The sequence below is a fragment of the Osmerus mordax genome, chromosome 10 (assembly GCF_038355195.1).
Source record: "Osmerus mordax isolate fOsmMor3 chromosome 10, fOsmMor3.pri, whole genome shotgun sequence".
NCBI classification, from domain to species: Eukaryota; Metazoa; Chordata; class Actinopteri; order Osmeriformes; family Osmeridae; genus Osmerus; species Osmerus mordax.
Window position 1 is genome coordinate 2,489,072 of NC_090059.1, and position 17,855 is coordinate 2,506,926.

Genomic DNA, 17,855 nt, shown 5'->3' on the forward strand with positions numbered 1-17,855 from the left:
TCTCCATAGTAACCCTGTTGGCCAACCAACATGCTGGATGGTGGAGGATTCAGTTGGAGTCTGGGATAAGAGAGGGCTGATGTGCCACATACTGTACTGTACGTGACTTATGGACACAGTGCTGTTATGACATACACCACTTGTTTTTATCAATTGCCAAATTCATAAATAAAAACTATACCATGTTTATTCTCAGTGACAGTATTTACTGTTGCCACTGCCCGTTTGACAACTGACTTCAAAGAGAGAGAAAAAAGTATTGTCACTTTATTTTAAAAGTTTATTATTTTGTGGTTTTGGTGTCGAATCCAAGAAAAACCAAATAAATGGAACACACAAACACAATAACACATTATTGAATCTACCAAACCCATTGACATTAGACTGCTGGATTCAAATGGGCTTGTGAACCTAACAAGCACAACTCATCTCAAGTCAATAAAATAAAAACATATTTTTTACTGACAGTATCTCAGCCATCGACAGCTAGTGAGCAAGCCATTACTAGCTACAGTTTCAGGTGGGTCTACAGTATAAAATCATGACCTGCTTTACTTCAATGTCCACCAACCGAATGTAACCGTTACCATCCTTAAAGCCAGGTAGACCACCAACATAAAACCTTTCATAGTTTTAGTACCAGGTAGACTTACAGTATAAAACCTTTCATAGTTTCAGTACCAGGAAGGCCTACAGTATAAAACCTTTTATAGTTTCAGTACAGTATAAAACTATTCATAGTTTCAGTACCAGGTAGGCCAACAGTATAAAACCTTTTATAGTTTCAGTACAGTATAAAACCATTCATAGTTTCAGTACCAGGTAGGCCGACAGTATAAAACCTTTCCTAGTTTCAGTACAAGGTAGACCTTCAGTATAAAACCTTTCCTAGCTATAGTACCAGGTAGGCCTACAGTATAAATCTCTTCCTAGCTTTATAGTGAGGTTGGCCTACATGAGGCTATGATGAGCCAGGGTATTTATCTAAGAGCACAGAGCTGGCCAGGAAGACTGGTATGACTGTAATCACATTAGAGATCTGTGTTTAATCTTCTGGACTCAATAACACTTAGAACAGGAACTGCATAACTCCACTTTCAAGACCCCGCTACAGTGGGTGATTGTGGGTGGATGTAGTCTGTATGTGTGCGCGTGTGTGAGTGTGTATATGTGCGTGCGTGTCAGGATGACAGTGCTAGGGGGGTCAGGGTGATCTGGGCCTTACCTTCACTGCAGTCGTTGCCTTGGTAACCGGTGTGGGAGCAGTCGCAGATGGGCTGGTCGTTCACAACGCTGCACACACCTCCGTTCTGACACACGTGGTCGGGCCCACACCCCGAGCTCACAGCCACGCCTTCCGACTCCTCCAGCATGGTCGCCGAGCCGTTCACCGTCACCGCGGTGACCCAGCCCCGGAAAGGGTTGTGTTCTCTGACGGCGGGCGAGGTGAGGCGCAGCGGGGACGAGTGCAGCTCCGGAGAGACCCCGCCCATGAAGGTGTGGCTGAACACCGTCATGTCTCTGCGCTTGCTCTTCACCTCTGCCCACCCCTCCATCCCATCCACCTCAAGCGTGGTGTTCCTCCAGTCTCGCTTGACGCGCACGGCGTGCCAGCGTCCGTCGCTCACCGCCACGCCCGACTGGACCTCCGCCGGCTCGGCACAGAAGATGGAGAAGCGCAGGCGGAGCCGGCCGTGGAGCAGGAGCAGTTCCAGGAAGTCACAGAATCCCTCGTCGTCCAGGTAGAGCAGCAGGCCCTCCTGGCTGTGAGTCCGCAGGCTGAAGCTAAGCACACTCTCGCAGCAGGCGTTCCACACCGGGAAGCGGCCCCACTGGCCCGACACGCCTCCGAACTCCAGCACCTCCCCCCGGGCCTGCCCCCCCACGCTGCACAGACACAGCCCCAGGAACAGCAGGGGGGCCGCGGCCCACACACACACCGCCATCGCACACACGCTCGCACTCATACACGCTGTCTCACACGCGCGCACACACACACACACACACACACACGCACGCACAGGAGAGGACAGGGGCTAAAGCAGTGAGGGACTCTCCAGCCTACAGCTCATGGTGCTAACTGTAGGAGCCTTCTTCACTCCCTTTGAAGCCCGGACGCTCTCTTATTGGCTCACCACAGTCTTCATAGGGCCGTCAGAGGCACTCTGGGAAAGGATGCTGGGCTGGCGCAGGGCCTCTTGGTGGCACCTGCTAATCTTCAGGCCTTGCTTCACCGTGAGAGGGTTCTTGTAGGTCTGGACCGTGTTCTTCCTCCACGTTCAGACCTCCTGTAGTTGCTGAATTTGTGTGTGTGTGTGTGCTACTGATGGTAAAAGTGTAATATGAGCTCCATTTCTGTGCCCTGGTTTGGGCCCGTTCCCAAGAGTGGGCAATTCCCCAGTGTGTGTGTGTGTGTGTGTGTGTGTGTGTGTGTTTGCCTCACACACAAGTGACAGAAAGAGACAGCACCTTCATAGCAGACCTGGATGTTTTCTCTGTCTTTGGAAAGCTGTGTGTATGTCTGTGCGCTTGACTGTCTGTGTGTGTGTCCCTTAATGCCGCGTCATCACTCTATCCCGCGACCTATAGAAGAGAACAGAGACAACACTATCAACCAGGATCAGATCACACAGAGAAACACACAGACAAACTGAAAGTTTACATAAATTATAGTAGGCTACATTCCATATAGGCAAGAGAGAGGACCCCTCAAAACCAAGGAATGCATTCAGGGTTTTTTTTCCAATATAGCTTGCGCACACTATGAACAATTCAAATCCACACACAGGTATACGGACTTTCGATTCGTCCCTGACGATAGACCATGTGAATATACGTCCAAGATCAACCTAAGGCTTAGCTTGCGACAAAATACATTTACCGAGCTGCGGCCGCCTCGCGCCTCTGTGAGTGATTCATTTGCACAAAGAACAGCGCTCCTCCAACACCGCGCGATGCGGTGGATGACTCAAATGCGCCTCACTTATCAAATTATCCCCGTTCTTTGCTCATCACACGCCTCTAACTCATTCAATCACAAACACACCGCACACACACACACACGCACACACGATAAAACACACCTCCGAAGAAGCGTCTGTCTCTGTGAACGGGATAACGATAAACCCTCGATGGTTGGGGCTCCAAATCACCTTATTGATAGACGTGGCGGAATGAATGCGGTTTAAATATCGATTCTCGATTTGCGAACATTCTTCTTGTCCTTCTCTTATGCCGGAGCGCGGCCCGTTACTCCCGTTTTCCTTTTGTAGACTAGCCTATCTTCTCGTCACCTGCGCGAGAGCATCTATTGCCGACCGTGAATACTGCCGCTGGGGAGGAAAAACGCCCGTAGAACCTTCCTATCAAACACACAGACCCTATTAGCTTTGCGGTCTGCATCAAACCAACGCCACCTGTCAATATAGCACAATCAAAATGATAATGAAATTCCTTTACATTCACCCGCGTGCGCACACAAACAGTCATTAAGCGTACCTTCAATCCTTTGGTCGGTTCCATGACATTGTAGTGCGGTTTCTGATCGGTTTTCTTCTTTTCATGTGATGAACACTCAACCCGCTGTGAGAGGAGAATTGCGGAGCAGGCGATCAGGTCTCCCTAACACCGGGAACCGATATCAAACCAGGACAGAAAGAAAAGCCCAGTCTCCTGGCGACAAGGTAGTCTACCATTGCATCCAACAGACGCTCGATTGCGCTCTCTCTCTCTCTCTCTCTCTCTCTCTCTCTCTCTCTCTCTCTCTCTCTCTCTCTGTATTTCTCTCTCTCTCTCTCTCTCTCTCTCTCTCTCTCTCCTGTGAGGAGGAAAAAGGTGCAGTCTGATGCTCCACGAACTCGAACGTCACGTGGTTGCGATAAGAAGCGGATGGGCGGGGCTGCGCGCTGCTGCAGCACCTTGGACAGCGCGCCCTCACCGTCTGCGCGGTATAGAAACTCAATTACTGGAGACTTGAATTCGGTGGGGGGACTGGAAGATCTAAATGATAATGGCATAACCCTGACTAGACTATGTCCTTCCACCAAATTCGATGTGAACGTAACCGAGAGATTGCCCAAATAGATGCGAGAGCAGAGAACAGACAATAAGACTAAGCTGCCTCCCTCACCTTGACTTCTATCAATACTAATCTCTCTTTCTCACGCTCTCAATGTCTCTCTGTCTGTCTGTCTGTCTGTCTGTCTCTCACACACACACTTCTCATTCTCGCAATCTGTCTTTTTCTCCCTCTCTTTTTCTCCCCCACACAGAAACACACACACACACACACACATTGACGACCTGTGGACCGACACCCATCTTCTGACTGAGTTCTGGACACACTACTTTGTTCTTCAGGAGTGATAGGCCTGTACGGCCATTTACTCTCCACGCATCTAATGCTACAACGTATTATCCGACACGAACAGGAACTATTCCCTGCTGTATGCGAAATATTAAAGGTACTGAGTCTACATATTCAATTAAGTTCTTAAACGTATAACATTAGACAACTAGCCCTATGTTTCACCTAGGCCCCTCAACCAATGAGATAGGTTCGTTTTATTGTATTGGCTACTAGCCTACATTAATTGAATTGATAGCAAGTTTTATTTTCTAACATAAACTCTTTTGTAGATTTCTTAAGTAATTTTCACGAGCAAGTGTTCTTTATAAACTGGCACTTTATTGACTTCTTCACCAAAACTCACTTTATCTTCCAATTCAATCAGCCGTGAGAACTATAGGCCGAAAGATAAAGGCAAACATAAGTAAATAGCCTACATTACAGCACTTGAAGTCTAATGAAATGAGTTACAATGCTAATCTTCTTTACATTCAAATAGGCTACAGCTTGAAATAAACGGCATTCAAAACACTTTCCACAATGAGACGATAACCGCTCGTGGCTAATAGTGCGTCATTAGCCGATAGTTAGGCCCAAGCTCATTAACCTTCATAACTTAACTTTAGAAATAACTCAAATCTACGCTACCTCAGGTTGCCCATTGCAAATGTAGAATTTTACATGATAGGTTCAAAAATCTAACTAAATGAAATCGTATAAAGTTCACTAACTTTATCTCTGGACCTGTTAATTTTTCCAGGTCCTTCACCGTTTAAAAAAATAATAACAGATACTAACATATTAATCTATTCCAACACAAAAATTTGGGGAAATAAAAATACACATATTGACTGTAATAGGCCTTACAGTTACATATTTCTTGTAAGTCGTGAATTGCAAGAATATATTATTATTTTACTAGAATGGTATAGAACTATTTTTTATGCTCAAACTATTTAAAATATTGTAAAAGTGAAAAGTGTTAATCACTTAATCTATAAAGGATACTGGATATCTGTATTCTGATACAGCCCTGACAGGCTACCTTGACATTCAGAGGCCCTAGTGCCACCTGACATCAAGCTAGGATTGTAATCTATTCACAACAATAATCTGTGAAATCACTTTAAACTGTATTCGTTTGAACACTACAAGACATTATACCAAATCACAGCATTACTGATGAGGAGCCCTGGGTCCCCTTGACAACGAGCTGTGGTCCTACTTGCTCAATTGAACGTTGTTCAAATGTTGTTTTATGACCTAACAATGGTATCTAAAATACACAATAGATGTTAAGCTATTCGTCTAAGTCAAAACTCAGGTCATTCTTAATCTATTCCAAAATATCAAAGGAATTACTTCTTAGTATGTTCGTCTCCATAAAATTATTCTACAAATACATCTAGTACTAAAATGACTCTAGACTAACAGTAAAAGTTATAAGAATCAAAAACTTGATCTAATGTAAACTCTAACATGCTCGTTCAACACATCTCTTTTAAATCTGATCACACAATCCCCCAAAATGTTCCTTTTGTTTTACCCCTTCTTGTAGAAAGCAGACCCAAATCTACACTCCACAATTCTACCTCCAAGGCATGTGATGCTTGACCATCTTACAGTACATTACAAGCAATATTTTCCCCACAGCGCAATATCTTTCCACATTTCCATTCTCAATTAATCCTTTCGACCCCAGCTGTATTAGGAAACACAGCACCCTTCATTCACTGAGCAGTCAACAGGATATTCAGGACCCCTCTCAGCCCCCCTCCCTCACAGCCACTTCAGAACCCAGCATACTTTCATGGTGTCTCATATGTTCGAGTCCCAAACAGATGGAAATAGTGCTTTAATTCTGGTGTTATACTTTAAATAGCTAGATTGCTCTGTTTTCTCTGAAAACATATAGCTTTAAGTCCGGAAGCTATTGTCAATCTTTTCTGACCCTGGCTGACAACACGCACACACACACACACACGCACACACACACACACGCACACACACGCACACACATGCACACACACACGCCCCCACACACACACACACGCACACACACACACATACACACACGCACACACCCCCGCACACACACACACGCACACACACACACACACACGCACACACACACGCACACACACACACACACACAGCAGCAGCAGTAGCCAGAGTAGCAGTAGCAACACTGTGTTTCAGAATCTCTACTAGACCTTTGGCCTATGTTCCAGGCTTTCTCGGACAGGGCACCCTCAGTGCTGGTTTACCCAGCTCTGACGTGCTACAGCCCCCTAGCAGGGCCTCTCTGGGTGCCTGGTTCCTCCAGCTCTGCTGACACATCCTTACAATACTAACCACTGCATTCTGAAGAACAAGAGTGTTCACTCAATATCATTAACAAGGCTGTTGCCATGAGAGAAGATCGTCACTGACCTTCTAGTCAGAGCGGAGGAGGGATTCACAGATACCTTGAATGGACCAGCCTTGCTCTGGTTCCAGTTGGTGTATCATTGCAATGATGTAGTAGAGGGTGTAACTGTATAAGTCTGTAGGCTGCTGACCAGCAGTTTTTGACTAGCGTGCTAGGACATGAATCTATCACAGTATTAACTGGAATGTGATTGATAGAAATTGATTTCGGCGGACTACCAGATGAATGTGGCACATGTGATCTAAACAGATGGGAAGATGTCTGTCTGTGTGTGTGTTGTGTGTAAGAGAAAGACAAGTAAAGAAAGAGACAGAGAACGAGGTGTATGTATGTGTGTGTGTGTGTGTGGGGGGGTGGACAGAGAGGAGGAAGACGGGGGAGAGGAACGAAAAGGGGGAGACGAGGGGTTACTATGGAAACTATCTCCGTATCAGCACCTGCTTCCCGGCTCTCTTTTCTTCTTTCTTCTTCTTCTTCTTCTTCTTCACTTCTTCCACGGCACCTGCCCCAAATCGGGAACTGACCTTATGACTAAAGCCTTATCAAATAATAACGCAGTGCTGAAAAGCATGTACAGTTCTTACAAGGAACATCTGAAATACGTAATAATAGAGTTCCTGTTGTCCAGTGGTACGTCAATAGATCCAGGTCCATGTGAAAACCACTCAAAACCCAGCCGAAGACCGTAAACGCATGGCTGCAACACATACATTGTTGCATCCTCGTTTGGGGCTCTTGAAAGAGACAAACACTTGCAATAAATTACATTTTGTATTGTTTATATTATATTATAATCTACGTATATGATAGATATTAGTTCAAGTCATCATCCCGGCCAAACCCTCCATCTCCGACGATCTCTCAATCACCCTGGGATCGGCGACGGTGACCCCTTCATCCTCTGCCAGGAACCTCGGGGTGACCATGGATGACGAGCTCTCCCTCACAGCCCACATTGCTGCGGTCTCCCGGTCGTGAAGATTCACCCTCTACAACATCCGGAAGATCAGGAGATACCTGTCTGAGCACTCCACCCAGCTGCTAGTCCAAGCACTTGTCCTCTCAAAGTTGGACTACTGCAACTCGCTGCTCGCCGGTCTCCCAGCATGCGCAACCCACCCTCTCCAGAGGATTCAGAACGCGGCGGCCCATCTGGTCTTCAATCTACCCAGACGCTCCCATGTTACCCCGCTCCTCATCTCCCTCCAGTGGCTTCCCATCACGGCCCGTATCCGATTCAAGACTCTGGTACTGACCTTCCGAGCGTTGAACGGGACTGCACCCGACTACATCAAGTCTCTCCTCCAGCTTTACACCCCCCCCCGCCACCTATGGTCTTCTTCTGACAACCGTCTGGTGGTCCCACCGCTCAAGAACGCCCGGTCCCAACACAAGCTCTTTTCCTGTCTGGCCCCCCAATGGTGGAATCAACTCCCCACCTCCAACAGGTACACTGACTGTCTCCCCACCTTCAAGGAAAGGCTCAAGACGCACTTGTTCCGGGAGTACAACGGCACTTAGGAATGCTTGGCTGGACCTGATGTTAGTTTCCTCCAGGATCACAATGACTCGTATTGAGAGACTGGTTGCTCTTGTTGGTTAGTTGTAACGGTTTCAAATTCTTGTACTCGCTGTGAAATATTTTACTGTTGTTTTTTCTACAGGTACACTCTTGCACTCTGTGGGGAGTTTCATGTTGTTCAATTGTAACTAGTTTAACTGCATGCTCTTATGGTTCTTCCCTTTGGCACTTATTTGGTTTTCCACAATGTATGCTTCATGTTTTGGCTGCTCGCAATGTTTGGGGCTATCTCGTTGTTTTGATCAGTGACCTATGCTCTTTTGTAAAGCTCTCCCTTGGAAGTCGCTTTGGATAAAAGCGTCTGCTAAATGCATAAATGTAAATGTAAGTAAACAATGGAAAAACACAGTACAGCCTCCATCTTTTTTTCAGGTACTTTGCTAAATGTGTTACTAAAAGTTACCCTGGGTGTGAAAACATTTTTAGAGTTGGCTAATTACTCTGCAGTAACACAACACAGCAGAGCCCTGCACACCCCTCAGGGTGAGCCAGAGGTGTTCTGTGGTGAGAGTGAATTGTGGTGAGTGTTTCTTCCACGATACAGCCATACAGTATCTCCCTTCTTCTACCACCCCATTTAGTTATTCTTCTCTCTCCCTCACGTCGTATCTCTCTCTTTCTCTCCCTCTGACAAGCTGTCAGTGAGCAGTGACCCCTGACTCTTTGCCCACTCAGCAGAGAGAAGGTCAGTGTGTGTGTGTGTGTAGCAATGTGTGTGTCTGAACTGCTAGCAGAGAGAATATAAAGCCAAAAATAAAAACCTCGTCTGTCAGCACACACAGACAGTGCCAATGTGTGTGTGTGATTCTCTGAATAAGAGACTAGAGGTTTGTTACAGTGACTAAACAGTAAGGTGTTGTTTTTACATTCAGAGATCCTAGGGTAAATGGTCAGACTTAATTGGATGTGGTTGCATACGTGAGAGTGTGTGAATGTGCTATTGATTCGAATGGATGGTTTTAACACCATTGTTTAATGACTGCCTGGTATACTTACCTCTGCTATGCATAGAGTTGCTGTGGGTCCATCTGATGCTCCCTCCACAACAGTACCCAAAAGATGGTCAGAGAGAGACAGAGAGGGTGGGAAAGAGAGGGCAAGAAAGAGAAAGTGAGGGCGAGAGACTGTGTGACAAGCATCCAACCCTCTTTAAATGAGATTAAATGGGAGGTTTGTCTCTAATCGTGTTGTAATGACTTTCCATGTAGGTCATATATTTACTAATTCCACTTGCCAATAGTGCAAACAGTAAATTGTGCAGGTGCGTGTGTATGTTTGTAAGAGAGAAAGTGTGTTGGGGGAGGTCATTTCTGTGCAACCTCAGTCTCATTTGTAATAATAGTACGGCCCTGTCCTCGAATGATTGTAATATTTGAAAACAAAATAACATTAAACCTGTCTGTCTGTCACACACAAACGTGACTACACGTACACACAGACAGCAGGCTATAGATCTGTAGTTCATTAGGACCCTTTACAGGCATTAGCATTGATCAGCTGACCCACAGAAGGAGGCTGGCAGTCAGAAGTGCAGAGTGCACCAAGCTTGTGTGTGTGCGGACATCCTAATGGAAAGGCTTACTGGCGATCTATAGTTCATTACATTCCTCCTCAAGCCACCAATCAACCTGCGGGTGTGTCTCAAAACGACGCCAAGGCCCAAGGCTGTCTGCTGGCCTGGAGGAGGCTGGAGGTCAGGAGTCAGAGAGGTCAGCAACAGAGTAAATCCATACAGTTCATAATGAATAGTAACCAAGTCACTAGAAGAACATAAACCTTCCTCCTCCAACTAACCACTAAATATATCAGGCGCTCATCCAGGTTCCCAAGGGGCTGGAACTGGGCAGGGTTCCATCCAAACGTGGTACAGCCCCCTCAGACTGTGACAACAGCAGGAAAGGGCTCCATTCCACAAGCACACACAGAGACATGCTTCCTCACAAGGAGAGCCTACCTCACTTCCTGTTAAGCCACCGGAAGTGCCTTGTTTGTGTGTGTGTGTGTGTGTGAGTGTAGGCAGTACTTTGGGAATGATGAGTTGATGATGATACTATCACACTGAAATAGAACATCAAAGTGGTACCATGGTGACGCCAGCAGCGCTCTCGCCCGTTTAGTCGCTGATTTAATTATCTTTATCTTTAAGGGAACAAAGTGGCTAAACGCACTGCAGGGAGGGGGGGAGGTAAACAGAGAGGACAGGAAGATGAAGTAAGGGTGACAGAGGAGGTGACGGCAAAGACAAATTTGGGGGTGAGAGGAAAAGAGGGAAAAGGGGAATGGAAGGAAAGAGAAAAATGGATTATAGAGGACGGACCAAAAAAGACACAGGAAATAAGAGAGTGTGGAAGGTGGGGAGAAGGCTGGGAGAGATGGAAGGAAGGAAATGGCAAGGGAGAGGGAAATAGAGTTTGACTGATGGGGAGAGAGAGAGGAGGGGAAAGAGAAGGCAAGTGGAGAGAGTGTGTTTCAGATGATCAGGTGTTTGGCGGTCTCCTGAGAGATTTCACACATATGCTTCAGATCTTCTGTGATATTTGCACTCTGTATGTCTGTGTGTTTCTCAGTATGTGTGTGTGTGCAAGTGACAGACAGAGACACATAGGGAGTAAAAAGAGGCAGAGGGAGACAGAAAGAGGGAGAGAGAAGAGAGGGAGACAGAGAGAGAGAGAGAGAGAGAGAGAGGGAGAGAGAAAGAGAAAGGGAGAGAGAGTTAAAGAGAGAGGGAGAGAGAGGCAGGGAGAGAGTGAAAAAGAGAGAGAGGGAGAGCGAGAGTGAAAAAGAGAGAGAGGGAGAGCGAGAAAGAGAGAGGGGGAGCGTTAAAGAGAGAAGGAGAGAGAGGGAGAAAGAGAAAGATGGAGGGAGAGAGAGAAAGTGAGAGAGCGAGAGAGAGGGAGAAAGAGAGAGACAGAGAGAGAGAGAGAGAGAGAGAGAGAGAGAGAGAGAGAGAGAGAGAGAGAGAGAGAGAGAGAGGGAGAGGCGTGTAGTGTGTCTCTGAGGTGTGCTCTGTGACTGAGTTAGAATAACATGGGGCGACATAGCTGCTGTTAAACTTTATGGGGGATTGAAAATGGACAATTAGCATCCCAACGATCTGACAGTCACCTGGTGCCTTCTCCTCCCTGTTGTCATGGTAACCGATTCTCTGCACAACCAGGCGGTCTAGTTTTTTGTGGTTTTGAGGGAGCCTCTACTCTGAGTGAACCCCCCACCCAACTCACACCCCTACCCCCCCACATAGGACAAGACACTCCCTTATTCCCTGTTTATGAGCCCCTTTTTTCAGACTATTTGTGACTAAAGGACATTCAGCTTCTGTTTCTTTTGATATTCTTTGCTTTATCTCCTTCCCCTTCGCTATCCCTTTCTTGTTTATTTTCTTCCTCCTTCCCCCTCTTTTTTGCTCTCCTGGCTGGTCCCCCATCTCCTCTTTCTAATCTATGCTGCTCTTTCTCCACCTCCTTCCTCCGATCACCAGGTTGCTAGGCAACTGTGCTCCATTGATCTAGAGAAGCAGGATGACAAGCTCACATAGCTGTCATGAAAAATGCACACACACACACACGGCCACACACAGCAATAATACACACACGTACAAGCACACACCGACCTACACATTTCATCAAAAACCTTTGTGTTAATGGCACCTTTCGAACAAATAGTTTGTTTTTATACCTGAGCTGTAGAGGACATGGAACAGGGGAAGAGAGGGGGGAGAGACAGAAGGAAAGGAGGAGGAGGGGGTTGGCTGAGGGATCTCTTCACATAGCTTACCTCCTTTTTCTTTTTCTTCTGCAACTACAGTACCAAGAATACCACTATTGTGCTATACTGACTGTGCTACACTTTGAATAAAATTGGCTTTATACTATAAAAATCCTACAGCAAATACTTCCAACAACATGACTATACAACTGTGGTTAAACTACTTTCCTCTAATATGGATAGGATCAACAAATCTCAAAACTACAACACTACACTGTTCATACACTACACGATCCCACAGTATATAATACCTTATAGCTCTACTAACTACAGAAATTTTTTAAATACAATAAATATACTTATAATTACATTTACTAGCCAGAGCAGTAGGCTATTTATTCGTAGACGATTTGATAAAAACATCAATATTTATTGTTAAGTCTTAGCACCATCTGGTGTTCGAAACATGCCATTATAATCGTGACTTTCGCCTTTAGCGAGCCGAACAAGAGGCGGTTCTTGAGTTCTGTACAAGTGGTCTTCTTTTAGGTCGTCTTTCCAACCACGAACGTACTGTGTTCGCCAACAGAAAACAATGCTACAAGTAGTAGCATATGTTTGCTGCGTCTGTAAACTAGTTATGTGAATTAGTTACTGTAGACTCAGTATACTATAAACTGTCTGCCAGTGCTTGCGAAAACATGAAATAGTTATGATTTAATGAAAGCTAAGTTCATTTTAATAATAGCTAGCTACTGTAGCTGGCTAGCTAATTCTCGCTAAATCCAGATAGCTACTAGCTAAACTAGGCTACCTCGCATACAGTAGCTTCTATGTAAGCTGGCTAGCTAACACCAGTAGTTTGTTTGTGGTGTCTAGTTGTTGCCATGTGGGTTTTTGGATATGGTTCTCTAATATGGAAAGTGGATTTTCCTTATGAGGAGAAACGTGTGGGCTACATCAAAGGTTTCTGTCGCCGGTTCTGGCAGGGCAGCACCGATCACCGTGGAGTACCTGGAAAGGTGAGCCTGGACTGGAGAAACTGTACCTAACATGTGGCTTGCTAGAAACCAGCTAACCAGCTAGCTTGGTAGAATAGCCAACGTTAGCTTGCTCATGGTCAGGGACTGTGTGTCTAACCTTTCTTGATCGTTGAGAGTGAGATAGTAATCATTCTCTCGCTTCTCTTCCCCTCCAGCCTGGACGTGTCGTCACCCTTGTGGAAGAGGCTGAGGTGAGCGGAGACGGCACATATTCAAGTGTCACGTTTATTAGTGTAGTAGCCATTTATAACAAGAACAGGTACATATGAATTATATGGTCCTGCTCCTCTCGACAAACCCTAGCGGGGTTTCTAAAACTATAATAAATAATCTGTTATAAATACATAGCCGACTGTTAGTGCAAACTCATAGCTATTTTACCCCATATAATATAGTAATCATTTTAAAATGTGAATACTAATGAATAATTCACCTAACAACTGAGAATACCTAAATTAGGAATATAAAATGAACTCAAAAACCTAAGCCAGGGTCAGGGTACTGTTTTCCACCTGTCCTGCTATACCACAGTAGGTTTACAGCCGTGTATGGCAGAGACTTGAAGAACTGATGGGTTCCCATGGTCATGAAAAACCTGGAAAAGTCAGGATATAAAATATTGTGACTTCCAGGTCTACAAAAGGTTATGGACATTAATAAAATACTTTACTATCCTTGAAAGGAAAAGTCATGAACCTCTTTGAGACAATACGTATACATGAAGTAGGCTAAAACTTTGAAAGGTCAACGGTGTCATATGAACTGACGGTGCAGAAATTCTGTTGCTACTACAACAACAGATCAAAGAAGATCCACAACCTGACAAATGTGTCTTTATCTTTCTATCTGTCTTTGTCTCCATCTCTCTACTTGATTGTAAATATTGTGTGTCCCCTCCAGGGGTGTGTGTGGGGTGTGGCGTACAAACTGCCAACAGGGAGAGAGGAAGAAGTGAAGCGTTACCTCGACTACCGGGAGAAGGGTGGTTACCGGGTCATCTCTGTGACCTTCCACCCCCGGCCACCCCTCACCCCGCCCCCCGGTGAAGCACTGCTCTACATTGGCTCCTATGACAACCCAGACTACCTAGGTCCCGCCCCGCTGGAGCACATAGCCAATCAGATTGTGGATGCGGTAGGGCCAAGTGGACGGAACACTGAGTACCTGTTCCAATTGGCTGAGGCTTTGAGGACGATCCTGCCTGAGGACTCGGACTCACATCTGTTCTCCTTGGAGACTCTGGTCAGAGAGAGACTACAAGGAGCTCAGTAACACACACACACACAGACTGGTACAGAGCCTAAAGAGGACAGCCAGTATGACTTGACTTAAAGGTCCCATGACATGCTGTTTTTGGATGCTTTTATATAGGCCTTAGTGGTCCCCTAATACTGTATCTGAAGTCTCTTTCCCGAAATTCAGCCTTGGTGCATAATTACAGCCACTACTAGCAGTCCCACAACAAGCTTTCCTCAGGACGTGCTGTTTCTGTGTCTGTTGCTTTAAATGCTAATGAGATGGAGAGAGGCGGCACCATGCGCTAATGTTGACAGTGGATGTATCGCAATGGCTCGTAGCCCCATTGCTGTAAGATGCCTAGAATTTGCCCATTCTCATCTGATCACCCTGGTTTGCAGAGGTGCACACTCAGTCATTTCAATGAGGGGAAAGGCGGATATCGCGCGCGCCTTAAAACCAACAGCAGAACGGTTATCCAAATACAAAGAAGTGTACAACACTCGCGTTACAGTGTGTGTACTCACACACATACTTGATGCTATCTACCTTTACATTAGCGACAGTAACTGAGCTGTTAGCTGCAGAGCTAATGTTACAGCCACATTCTGAAGGTGACATTCTGACATGATGAAGGGTAGCAAGCTAGGTAACCATACAGTAAAGCAACAAAATGATATAGTGTTAGTTGACTTACTTATCCAAGGTTTGTAGCCGGACCAAGGAGAGTTGGTACTGATGCAGAATTACATTTTAGACGGTCAGCAAGGCCAGCTTTGTATTGGCCCAAGTTGAGGATACAGTCGTGGCTGAAATGTTTGGCGCAGACATACAAAACTTTGGGAAGTTGTGTCGGTGCATTTCCAGAGAAAATAAAATGAAGAAACTGGTTCTTCAGAGGCTCGGATGGAGGAACAAAAAAAATACTATTGTTTACATCCAAACACTGAGCAACTGTTATGCTTCGTTCGTTTGCAAGCCATGATGTCTCTCTAGGAAAAACCAATCGCACTCGCATGGTCGTAGCTCAGATTCTCATGGGCGGGCCAGAGAAAGGGGAGGTAACCTTCCTCCTTATAACGACATAAGGAGAGGGTTTGAGCTTTCATTTTCTCAAAGGCGGAGAAGAATACCCATTGCTTGGTTTACACCTATCAACATTTCTAGCCACCAAAGGCAGGTTGGGGGAACTCATATTAAGGTTAAATAACCTCCTAAAGTGAAATGTTCATGTCATTGGACCTTTAACAGAACTAGAACTCTCTGTCTTCATGGTAACAGGGCAGGGCGGTGTTGTCTGTATATTGTACCAATGCTTAATTTGTGCCGAATCCTGCCAGAACAGGAGACCTCTCTGGTTTTGAATGTCTGTGTTCCGGTACCTATTTGCGGCAATCCGGTACCTCGTGGTAAATTACGCATGGCGATGTGGTCATTTGCGTGTTGTGCAGAGTCATTTAACCCTTGGGATCTTCGGGTCATTCTGACCCATCAGTCATTGGGTCACAATGAGTTGGGTCACAAAGTTGTCGTATTGCGACAACTTTACCTCATACAAAAATAAAGTGAAGCTTTTTCTTTTAACCGTCGGGCTGTCTCAGACCCCCCCACATCGCGAAGGTTATTATGTAAAACCAAATTGTGCCCCTCATCCACACCCAGCTGCAGGGTGGGTGTGGCAACTTAACATGACTGTCGGATATGACAACATGGAGGTACAGTTATAGTTATTTTGCTGCTGCTCAACGACAAAAAACTGATTTTCAAAGTAGCTAAATTGGCAACACAACGCGTTCTGGAACCCATGCCTGCCTCCTCACCCCTCCGCTCTCATATGCACTTTGCGTTCTGGCACTTTCCGATTGACAAATTAAGCATAACAAACACCTGTCTCAACTAGCTGCTGGCAGTCTACAGTTAATCAAGACATGTAATAGTATACTTGTCCTTGAAATGCAAAATGTGGTAGCATCTAGCATTATACAAGATATTATGTAAGAAATGCCGTCCGTGCTGGAGCACCATGAGTAGCTGGGCAGTGTGGTCCTCACTGTTGGTTTTTAATGTTTGTTTGGATGGAAAGACACCAGGCTGCAGTAACCTGAAGTGTGTACTGTGAGTTGGTTATAAATCAGATCAGTAACACTGGGACGAGCCCTCAGATCTGGGTGTTAATCCCTTTTATGGCTGCTATAAATTGATAAATTAGGTGGACTGCTGGGTAGCGATGAGGCACTGTTGACAGTCTATACCCATATAAAGTATTACCTGTGCAATTTGAGCTTTTACTATTGATTTCTGTGTTAACCGGAGGGCACATTTATAGAGCTGGTATTTATATTGCCACATGCAGGTTTTGTTGATGCCTTGTCTGCACACTTGGTTCCTCTAAATAAAAACACACTTATTCATTCGAGTCTGAAACAGGTTTCATTGCCAACACAACAATCAAAGTGTTAATAATTCAAACTAATTATGGCAAATAAACCAAACAAATACATCTGTGTTGGTGACAAGTTCCTGCCCGGATGACTGAATGTATCTTCAAAAGGGTTTAAGTCAAGATTCTACTGTTGTTGACAGGGCAACACAGGTACGTCCAACAAAGCCAAACTTGAAAAAGAAGACGTCTACATTCTACTCCAGTCAAATCCACACACACTCCCAAGGTGGTCCGAAGTCATGTTTATTGGCTTTGGTCTACAGCACAGCTATAGAACATGTTTGGCACTACGCTACATCTGTACTCTTTCAGAGAGGAACACCTGAAACATTATTCAGATCAGTGCATATTAAAGTAAACCATCCCACCAGCCCTACTGCAGGTGCTTTGAATACAGAGAGGCCTTGGGCAGAGGGAGAGAGAGGCCTTGGGCAGAGGGAGAGAGAGGCCTTGGGCAGTGACACGTGAGGTTTCTATGTTTATGATCTGTGCTGCAGCACTTTGAATTTGAAAGGATGCGCTGAGCTTAAACTCCTGTCAGGGAAGGTATTTTCATTCCTACTTGGTATGTCCTACTGTGGTCCTTCCAGGCCATACTGCTGCTGGTGTTGGTTCTGGTTCATTTCACCGGGCTCTTTGCTTTCTGTTTCCCCTCAGCATTTAAAATGCATGCTCCATTAGATTCAGATCGAATTATTGACTTGGCAAGCTAATAACTGGCCATGAAGAAGTCCTTGGTTGCTCTAGCAGTGTGTTTGTGGTGAGTGTCTTGCTGCATGAGGACCCGCTGTCCAATGAGTTTAGAGCCATTTGGTTGTATCTGGGCAGATGATAGTTTTCTCTGTCCTTTTTTTCCTGTACTACACAGAGTGAAACCTGCTGCTCTCAGTAGTCACTTAATCAGTGAAGACAGGGAGCCTGTTCCTACAGCAGCCACACATGTCCAAACATCACCAAGCTTCACAGGCAAGGTGGGATCCTTTGCCATGTGGACATGGTTATGCTTTCCAGAACTCTTTATTCCAGAACATTCCAGGATCTTGAGGTACTTTGTATTAAACAGTAAT

At 45.4% G+C, this 17,855-nt stretch overlaps 2 protein-coding genes across 2 annotated transcripts in view; one reads left to right on the forward strand and one right to left on the reverse strand.

Annotated features, from left to right (window-relative positions):
• Nucleotides 1-1,967, reverse strand: part of nrxn1a (neurexin 1a) — a 45,814-nt gene extending 43,847 nt beyond the window's left edge. The window contains 1 exon segment of the mRNA XM_067245111.1: nt 1,226-1,967. Within this exon segment, the coding sequence (XP_067101212.1) occupies nt 1,226-1,967 (742 nt within the window).
• A 10,707-nt stretch (nt 1,968-12,674) lies between these two features.
• On the forward strand, nt 12,675-16,805 carry chac2 (ChaC, cation transport regulator homolog 2 (E. coli)). The gene is made up of 3 exons (XM_067244716.1): nt 12,675-13,088; nt 13,265-13,300; nt 14,010-16,805. The coding sequence occupies exons 1-3, from the start codon at nt 12,954-12,956 to the stop codon at nt 14,379-14,381; spliced, it is 543 nt and encodes a 180-aa protein (XP_067100817.1). The 5' UTR covers nt 12,675-12,953; the 3' UTR covers nt 14,382-16,805.
• The last annotated feature ends 1,050 nt before the right edge of the window (nt 16,806-17,855 follow it).